Consider the following 11080-nt stretch of genomic DNA (forward strand, 5'->3'; position numbering starts at 1 on the left):
ATCCATTTTATTCAAGATTTAAAAAAAAGAAGGATGCAAATACTGTCACTTGCATACAATCCTATCATTTTAAAGAAGATTTTAAAAAAAATCAAATAAATACTCATCCTATCTTTTGTTACTTCCACAAAAACTACGTTTTAATGATAATGAAAGTGTCATTTTTTAAATGTATTTTTGATTAATGATTGCTAGAACTTGATTATCCTGAGAATTCGTATTTTCTCTCTCAACTTATAAATTAAATTAAATTTGAATTCGGTTTTATTCAGAGCTTAGTGAGAACTAAGAAATATTGCTCATCTAACAAAATTGCATGTGGAGTAGGCAAGCTAAACAAGCTGCTCAAAGGAATTCAAATACATTACAGTCCATTCTACCAGGGGTCGGCAACCTTCAAATTTACACAGGCGTGCGCACACAGAAAAATGTTGTTATTGATATTTTAAGGGAGATCATATATGACAACAGAGAACTTAGCGGAAAAATACGAAGCTTGCAATTTGAGATTTTTTTTTGATTATTTACAATTTCAACTGTATTAATTAATAAATATGTATCTGGAAACATTATTATTTTTTATAAAAATTGATGTTTTTTAAAATAGATATAAAAAATATTAAAACTATGAATTAGTCAAAAATCTAAACGGCGAAAATTTTAAAACTTACCAAACTAAATTTTAATAATAAATATAACCATAAAAATAATGTACCTAATAATAACGAAAGCTATAGCCACCAAATAGGTATGAGACAAATTCACATTTTTTTACAATAATTGTAAGTTTATCTTTGACTTAAAAAAAAAAATCTTTTTAATGTTTTTAGATACATATTTATTAACCTTATAGCGGCCCGTGACGTACGACGAGCGTCATAGTAGATCGCGCGATACACGCCCGTGACGTACGAAATACGCATTCATATTTTCGCGCCTTTTTAAATGTCAAAGTGACTTTTTCTCAATTTTGGTGTTGCTAGTGACATCTATTGAAATAATTCGAAACAAATCGTGGGTAAAACAGTGACCACAGACATATTTCAATTCTACGAAATTAGGGCTGCCAAAATTGGGAAATCCCAAACTATCGCCCGCCATTCTGCCCATATTTTTAGTGTTGAACGCGCGCGCTCGGAATATTTCATTGATGTGTATTATTTCACATGCGAATGATCATTTTTCAGTTATTTTAATTTTGTTTTCAATATACAAGTTCTATAACCACGTATTATCAAAAAATCTGACATTTATTGTGTACTTTAGTGTTATTTTAATTTGTAACGAAGTTTTTTACGTGATATTTTAGTAGAACTTTGTGTGATTGCTTCGATGTATTTAGTTTTGTTATAAATATACAACATTTCATTGAATATTAGTGTATTCTTAGTGTTTTTGTGATTTTAAGTTATTTTACACGTATTTTTTGACGATTTGTAATCAAAATGGATGAGCATTTGATGCAGCATTCGGATGATGATTTGATTGAAGTGCTCGTGGAAACAATCGAATCTGAAGACGAACCGAGTGACGACGAAAATGATATTGAAGATTGTGATGACGATATTCCTGCAGACATTTTAAATGGTATCGAAAGACCATCGTTTTCATGGCAATCGGACCCATTTGATCCTCGTATCTTTTCATTCGATTCAAATATTTCGGGAGGCAAATCAGATTTGCCTTCTAATGCTCGTGAATCGGATTATTTCAAATTATTTGTTAGTGTATCATTTGTGGAGATGATAGTTCGTGAAACGAATAGACAATTTGTGTTTGCCACCAAAAATATGCGTGTACTGAGTGACCGTTTGAAGCGATGGGTAGACTGTACCACCGATGATTTTTATACCTTTTTGGGAATTTGTTTATTGATGTCGCGGAATTCTCGAAATAAAATAACAGAACACTGGTCAACAAAACGATGCTTATTTTCACCGTATTTTTCGGAGTCTATGTCAAGAAATCGTTTTGAAATGTTGCTTCGTATGCTCCACTTTTGCGATAACGAAGCACAGGTTTCAGGAGATCGTTTATTTAAAATTCGACAGGTTTTAACTTCATTGAAAAACACTTTTCAAAATCTATTGTACCCTCATCAAAACATATGTATTGACGAAAGTCTTCTTTTATTCAAAGGTAGACTTTCGTTTCGACAATTTATCCGAACAAAGGCTAGTCGATTTGGGATAAAAATATTTGTAATGGCCGATTGCCATACTGGATTTGTTTTAGATATAATTATATATACGGGAAAACAAACGGAGATCGACAAGCTAAACTATATTGGCATATCAGGAAATGTTGTGGCCACTTTACTGAAGCCATATTTGAACATGGGCCACACGTTATATATCGATAACTGGTATAGTAGTCCAACACTGTTGGACTACTATACCAGTTGCAAATTTTTGCATGAAAATGGGACAAATGCTTGCGGAACAGTAAGACGGAATAGACTCGGGATGCCAAAAAAAACCACCAAATTAAAAAAAGGTGAAACCGGATCGTTTCACACGGACGATATGATGGCTCTTTCTTGGAAAGATAAAAAAGATGTGACAATGTTGACCACTCTGCATACCAATGTTACTAAGCCGACAGGAAAAGTCGATTACAAATCGAAAGAACCGATTGTGAAACCCGAGTGCATAGTAGAGTATAACAAAAACATGGGTGCAGTGGATCATGGTGACATGGTCATTTCTTCCGTCACATGTGCCAGAAAAACGATCAAGTGGTACAAAAAGGTATTTTTTCACCTTATTGATCTGTGTCTACTGAATGCCCACGTCATCCACCAAGAAAAAACTGGCAAGAATCAACCCTTGGGAGATTTTCAAATACATGTCCTGACACAGTTGATCGAAGATCATAAGACTGAACCACGGCAGAATTTGAAACGGAAGGCTCCATTGCCAGCTAGGCTTACCGAACGCCATTTTTTGGGCAAAATTCCGTCGACAATAAAAAACACCAATGCTACTCGACGATGTTATGTGTGTTTCAATTCCAAAACTGATAAAAAACGTAAAGAAACTAGATATTTATGTAAACAATGTGACATTGCTCTATGTTTCGAGCCTTGTTTTGAAATTTTCCATACGGAAGAAAATTTTTAGTGTTTTTTTTTTGTTTATATGTGTAAATATAGTATAAATATAGTGTAGTAAATATATTTATAAACTTTCTTTATTGTAAATATTTATCGTTGTCTGTTTGGTGAAGTTATTTTATTCGTGAAACTATTTTTTTTAAGTGAAGTGGTTTGTGGCAACCCTAATTCTAGTGCAAATGTGATGACAGATTTACGAGATTTCGTATGAATAATTTGTTTTTGGAGCTTTTCATGACATCATATCAATGTGAGTGCTATATTTTTATGTAGAATTTTTTATTTTATTGAAATATATAATTCTTGGGCCCTGTTAGTATAAACTCTGTATATCGGCCGGGCAGCTGAAAGGTTAATTAATACAGTTGAAATTGTAAATTATCAAAAAAAAATCTCAAATTACAAGCTTTTTCCGCTAGGTTCTCTGTTGGCATATATGATCCCCCTTAAGGTGGCGTGAGAGCACGGGTAGTTAACAAAATATAGCCGTGGACCACCATACTTTTCCGAATGCATTTTCCATACCCAGAGACTTTGCACTTATAGTTTAGCGATAAATACTTGTACTGCCACTGTAACAATGGATGCTCACGTTAGAGTTACTGCGACTTCTCGCATCCACATTGGTCATAATTATTATTAGTGCCGTTAACATCCATTTGTGTAGTCCGCGCTGTCTTGTCTTTCAGGCATGCTGTATCAGGATGTTAAAAGCAAACATTGCATGCCTCAGATGGTTACACCGACTCATGAAGTCGTTCACTGATGCGTAGTAGAATGTCGAGAGGAGCGGGGTGACCCGTTGAGAAGGCTGATCGACAGTCAAACCATGTAGAGTCAGGAGTGTTTAAGGGAAGATGGAGAGTGTAGTCACTTACATTCAAATCAATAATACATTAAATATGAATTACAACTTATGCATTACTTCTGTTAAATGTAATTTTTGGGTTGTCCCTTCGTCAAACTATCTAGATTCACTTTTATTCTTTCTAAAACTAATGGCAGAAAATGTGCTTATTATAACTTATTGTAGTACCTCAGATGTACATGGTCATCATAATGGAGCCATTACAAACACTTGATGATGATGGGCCTCCCACTGCCTGTTATTTAGGCAAATCAAGTTATTCAGACACATACAATACAAAAATTGAAAGTCTGCCTTCTTAAATCGGAGGTTTTAACAACTCAACATCGATATTATGTTATTTGCAATTGCATAAGGTAATGGTTCTATATAAGCTACCAGAAATTAAATACTCACAGCATCTCTTTGTTCTTGTAACATTTTCTGTTGTTGTTGAATGAGTTCTTCATGGCAAATTCCCAATGCACCAACCAGTTCATCTAGATCATTATTAATAATGGTATCATTCCGCGGGGGCAGCTCTAGGCTTGTGTCGTTGGAGGGTATGCCTAAAGTTACAATATCTCTGTCGTGGTTCGAAACACGACGTGAAGAATTCTTTTGACTTGAGAGATCCGTTTTCATTTTCATTTGTAGCTCTCTAGCAAAATATTCATCCTCCCTCGTCCTGAAAAATGCATTTATTTTAAACGACATATTAGTAGTTAATAATATTAGTTACACGCTATAATTTTTTTAACAACATAATTTAAGAAAATGGTGGTGGAGTATTATAATAAACATACAATGAGCTGTGGCAGCAGTAAGCAGTCTATCGAGTGAGTTAAACACACTATTTTAACAATTTATTTACTAATCAAATGTACATTTACACGCACTCTCATGTAAGTTATGTTCAATAAATTAATATATACATATAGCTAAAACAATTGGTTTGAACATAATGATTGTTCTTAAAGTACCATTATTAATCGCAGGTGAGAAACACTTTGAAACAATTGATGATTAGATTTTTCAAGTAGTTATCAGGGATACATAAATTAATATTAACCAAAATGGTAGAATTCTCATTTATGCTATGTATAATATGTTAGAAATTTATCAATGTTCAAAAGCAGAGGTCTGCAACCATTATTACAAAGAGGACATAATACAGCTATATTTTTTCTTGTTCTTCATTATTGTAGTCATGAATTTTGTTTTTAGATAACTCTTCTAAGAGCCATATGCATGATACGTTGCAACCTCACTCAAACTAAATACTGGTATGAATCTCATAAAAAATGTAATCACAATGTGAATCACTGCGTAATACAATGTGTGTGTAGACAAAATGCAAATGGCTGCCTCCAGTCCTGTCAGTCAAAAAAGAGTGCACTAGAAGTATGACTACAAGCATTTGCTGCGAGAATTGACACCCTCGCTCATATTGCAAATTCCATAAGGCATCTACATAATCGGGAAATAGAATCGAATAGACGATCACGACTGCAAAAAGGTTATCTCAGAGATATGGTAAATTCATACTCTAGATACGGGGAGGGGATATTGAATTTTAACTTTTGAAATGCTATTCGTTACTTTTTTCGGTTACGGACATGTTCAAACGTGGATTCACGATTGACATCTCCCAGTGAACACAGTCAACCAAAGATGTCTCCTTTTCATTAATTCATTGCATTCATCATATATTTAACAAAAACTCTCGTTACATCGGCAGATATCAAAGAAAGATCAATAATAATAGGTACCAAATGTCAATACAAACGCGCAAAGATCGTATTGCCATTTGAAAATGTTTACTAGAAATATTTTATCCATTCATGCATTAGAACTATAAAATAAATGTGATAAAGTAACTAATAAATTATTTAAAGTTCATATTAATTATTCATTTATAATTATGAACACTTTCACACCTATTGACAATTTCAAAATTTTAAATTAATATAGAATCAAAATTGAAAAATTGGCCATGATGATGACGTGATGATCTGATATGACATCACTAACTAGACTTCGGCTTCTATATCGGGGCGTACACGTCAAACAGATGTCAATATATAGAAGCCGAACAGTAAGGTTTAGCGACCGTCATTGTATTTTCGTCCATGCATGTAAATTTATGTTATTTAGATTGAAGGTAATTTGACATTCTATGAATGCTCTAATTCTTAGCAAAACGTTCAATATCATCGAAAGCAATAACCGGATGAGTGCATGTTGAGAATCATACGAAGCATGTACTGTCACCCTTGTTGTCGATTCATGGTACTTAAATCAGGGGTTTTATATAGATTCTGGAGGTCGCGAGTAATCTGGGGAAACATCAGTATATTTGAAAGAAATGCAACCAATGAAACAATTAATAAAAATTAGAAAAATCAATATTAAAATAAATAAGTAATGGTCACTTCAGTTTTATTATCTTTACACATCACCTTTCACCTCCAAATTTATGGAAAATTAGTTCATATATAAAAAATAATGCAGGAGCATGGTTGTCAAATTTTGACAATTTGAGGAGCACTAAAATGAAGAAAAGAAACCATACAATGTGTTTCCAGAGAGTGATCATTATATTTTTTACTTTTGAGGACGTGGTTGCTGGTAAAAGGTGTTTTAGAAAATTTGTAACTTATCAACGCACATAATTTACGCAAATTTAAACAATGGTGATAAATCAATACACATAACAGAAAATTATGTAAAGTCGCAGAGGGCAATAAAGATGTTCACGGAATGCTATAAGCATACAATACCACAGTCAAAATAAGGTTCACAATTATACATAGATGAAGTCCGCAGTGCAGATGAGATAAGGGAATATGAAGCGTTGATGCTTTTGAGTACCTTCTACTTGTTGCATATTTTACTTTGACAGTGGTAGGTAATAACTGAAAGGTAACATTCGCTTAGCCAAAACGCAATCAATTGTGGGAACTCAAACACAGTAATTCAAGAAATAGGTTAACACTAATACTATTGATGTCGGAAAACCAATGTTATTTGATGAATATTAATTATTATCTAGAATGCTAGGATTCCAGTAGGTATATACTTGCTATAATACTATATCAGTGATGTTGAACTGGTACATCATGGGTGATCCTAACAAAATTGCATAAATTAGAATAAGAATTAGCATAACTAAATAATGGGAAAAATTAAGTTTACCTACTAAAATTCAATCGTATTATCATCTGAAACCCATTAAAGTCTAATTTTTGTTTTCTTTTTTCATAAACTTCATTCTCTACACCAGATATGTTGCCAGTGCCATAACTTGTTGGATTTCATTTATAACAATAATTACCAAGCCTAAAACGGTAAACATTTTTTTTACATACACAAAATGCTCATGATAGGTTGAAAATTCTTGCGCGGATATAACATTAGTCATATAGATATGCTATGTAATGCGCGATACTATCATCTTATAAATGATATTATATAATGCAAAAACCAACAATATATAAATAAAATGAAAATAATTGGTGATAACTGGATGTGTTAATAGTGCCTCAATTCACTTTTGAACATAAAAGCAGAGTACTAGAGGGAAAAATAAAATCTAATAGAATCGTTGAATAATTTGAGAACATTTCACAAAATAATTGCATGACACATGACTAACAGGTACTTACATCCCCCACGACAAAAGATTTTCCAAAATACCAGGAATCAATGTAACGGTATAGTTGGATGAGGGATACATTTCTCCATCAAGCGTTCAATGGTCAATTTTAGAAAAGTTTTCTAGTAACTGAAGACTTTTTGACACAACATTCTAAAACTCGATAACCTAACCTACCTCTAAATTCAGTCGATTTACCGGGATGAAAGAGAAAATACCCCTATTCACCGGGTAGGCGATCACTCAAGCCTTGATCTATTTAGTGTATTCGTATTTAAGTTAATGATTAGCCCAGGTTCCACAGTAATTTAAAAATAACTAAGAATAAGAACCCACATGAGTAAGGGTAAGAATAGTCAACAGTCAATTGCATTTAAAACAATATAAAAATAAGTTTAACCCAGTGTCAGATAAATAAATAATAAGAATTAACATGTAATATAATCAAGTGGAACATTGTAATACTATACCTCAAGAACAATTAAATTAAGAACATTCCCCACATCCCTAATCTAAAATACATTACACATCTAACCACTTCACTCTAGAAAAAAAATCGTTTTATGTAAAACTGTATATGTTTTTTTTGACAAATAAATCATCTGCTGCCGCCGTCTATAAAATCAATCCCTGAGTTTTTATTGCCAATAAAATAACCATGTGATTTATGTAAATGAAAGGTCTACCTCAACTCAAATCAAATCCACAGACTATCAAGATCTTAGGATTTTCTGTTGGGGAATGATTGGATAATATAATACTGTGAATCCATTTACCAAAATTGAAAATAAATAAATCTATCTTTCAAAAATTAAAAGATAAAAAAAAAAGCTAAAGGTGTAATACTACATTGTAAAATCAATATTCTTACCTGAATTATTCCATACATCTGATTTAGTTTGAAATAAGTAAAATATTTTATGAGTCAAGTTTTGTGAAGAAATAAATATATAAGTACAATACTGTGTACCCAGTATTTTATATTGTAATAAGCACTTAGTATATCATGGATTGTGTTGATTTTTTTACATATTAACAATGGTTATATGAGATCTTTTTAAAAACAAATTATAATCAAATATATAATTATATTTTGACAAATGAGCCTTTTCTGAGCAAATAAATATTGAGCTGCACCTAAACTGATTTAATTTATTTTTAGTTTAAACATGTTTTGGTGCCAAATACTAATTCTAAGTTAAACATAATATTTTGCAATCAAAAGCCCTTGAAATACCAAGATGGTGACAAAAAGTCAGTCATGGGAGGCTCACATCAAGTATTCCTCCTTCACAATATGCCAAGCACATCACAATGGCCAAAGCTACTATCGAAGAATGTGGGTTTCAGCTGTTAAACCACCTGAGCTACAGTTTTGTACAGACTCCCTAGGATAAATTATCTGATATACTTACTGCTGTATTCTAATAGATGCTCGTCTTTCTTCCATTTCAAGAATGTTTGATTGAGCGGCTGCAGCTGTAGGAAAATCTTTCCTGATTTGTTGATTCCTCGAAGAATTATGAAGTAAGTGGGTGGTAACTAAAAGTAATGGAGCCATGATAAATAAGCTGGTATACTATTGGCAACATTATGTCCAAGTTTGATGCAGTGCCCAATAGGGGCAGACAAATCATTAGACAATATGCAAAAGTCATTAATTTTAATATACAGATGGCCCTCGACTTTCGCATATAATTAGTTCCTGAAAATATGTTCGAATATTGAATATTCGAAAGAAGAGGGATGTAAAAAAAAACATCAAAAGTGTACTTTAAAATATATATTTCTCAATGGGTATAATAAAGTTAACGAGGCGTAGTAGCAATCGGGTGTTTTCTTTATAAACTTGACAAGAGATAGTTGAATACCACCCTTTTACATATATGAGGTGACGAGAAGCGGTGGAGAGAGAAGCGTCTGCATGTAAGCGCAGTTTTTGAATTACAAACAAAAATCTGAATTATAAGAAATATACAAAATAGCAAATTGTGCGAAAGTAGAATCGAGGGCTACCTGTATATGGAATGAATGAAAGACTGATTTTTACTACTTTTACAAGGCCTGAGATGTTAAAGATTATTAAGTTAAACAAAGGAAGATGAATGAACTCATTATAGAATTAAAATATACCTTCTTCTTCTTGTAACCGTTGCGCCAATTCTTCATCTGTCCGCAGTAACCATTCTTTACGAGCTAAACAAAAAAGAAAAGGTAGAATGTATACAAGGGACAATGGATAGGAATTTTGTTTAGATAACTATTGACAAAAATAAATCAATCACTTACATCAGTAATCAAAATTTTTATGAATTCTAATCTGAAAACAATTATCAATAACAACTAATTTCTGGTTTATATTACTTATTGTCTCACGTTTGTTTAAGTAGGACACGATCAAAATCCTTATTTAATTTTAGATTTGTTTATTGTATCGGCAATTTGCAATTTTTGATGCTCGTTTATGGGCCCCTTAAGGTTTTTTGAGACGAAAATCCATACCAAAATCAAACACAACCTACTTATTTTTGGGTTACAGTACTACTTAGTAGTGTTTGGTTTGGTTTTTCATCTCAAAAGACCTCGATCACAAAAACAATATAAAGTACTATAAAATGACCGAATATTTATTAAAATGTGTCTAGTCGAATGGTGTGAGCGTGAATAATAAGTTTGTTTTGTTTTGTTAATAGCGAGCGGTGTATTACGAAAATCCAACCATTGAAAATTAAATAAATTATAACTCCTAGCATAATATAATATTGCAATTAACCGACAATATATTGAGAAATTCAATACCATCGAAGGTGATTGTTGACCTATGACTAACAATGAAAAATTACTAGGTGTAATATCAAAAATGACAACTCAACGAAGTTTGACAAGTACCTACAAGCAAGTACCATAGAAAAACTTTCAAAAAACAAACCTCGGACAACTTTTCCTTTCGGAATTTCTAGCCCTGATGAATCTTTGACAGATGGATCCATTTCAATATACCATTGCACACACCAACTTATATTTATATAATTTAATAAATTCGAAAACTATATTGTAATAATGATCGTTCTACGTCTACCGCTGTATCACGCTGTATACAAATTTGCAAATTACAAATGAAACCAGTGTTGCCAAGTCAAAATTAAAAATTTCAGTAGATTTTGATAAATAATTCAGTAGATTCCATAAAATATCAGTAGATTTTGGAAAATGTAGTACTAGGTATATTATATATGATTTAAGACTAATAAGAATAACAACAACTTATAATATTCATTGTATATAAACAATGATTATGTTAGTCAGTTAGTGGGTAATATGGCGCTCTTGGGTAGAGTTACAATGTTTTTTTGTCAATGTAGAAGTGTCACACATCAAAAAAGGGCGTACGTAAATCATTTCACATTTATTATTAAAATTTAAACAGTTTACTTACAATTACGGAAAAACACAAATATCA

At 32.2% G+C, this 11080-nt stretch overlaps 1 protein-coding gene across 6 annotated transcripts in view; it reads right to left on the reverse strand.

Annotated features, from left to right (window-relative positions):
- The window catches only part of LOC147079662 (uncharacterized), a 44053-nt gene extending 33334 nt beyond the window's left edge, over window positions 1-10719 (reverse strand). For all 6 annotated transcript variants that reach the window (XR_015070053.1, XR_015070052.1, XR_015070054.1 and 3 more), the window contains exons 1-4: window positions 10550-10719; window positions 9754-9816; window positions 9036-9162; window positions 4380-4650 (exon numbers count right to left, since the gene is read on the reverse strand). Coding sequence is in view for 3 of the 6 variants with exons in the window: in XM_085942974.1 (XP_085799100.1) it covers window positions 4380-4650; window positions 9036-9162; window positions 9754-9816; window positions 10550-10610 (522 nt within the window). In the remaining 3 variants the exon portion in view is untranslated. The remainder of the gene's footprint in view (window positions 1-4379; window positions 4651-9035; window positions 9163-9753; window positions 9817-10549) is intronic.
- Window positions 10720-11080: the final 361 nt, after the last annotated feature.

The sequence above is a fragment of the Rhyacophila brunnea genome, unplaced genomic scaffold, assembly GCF_057557595.1.
Source record: "Rhyacophila brunnea isolate RB1 unplaced genomic scaffold, BYU_Rbru_1.0 scaffold_1, whole genome shotgun sequence".
Taxonomy (NCBI): Eukaryota; Metazoa; Arthropoda; class Insecta; order Trichoptera; family Rhyacophilidae; genus Rhyacophila; species Rhyacophila brunnea.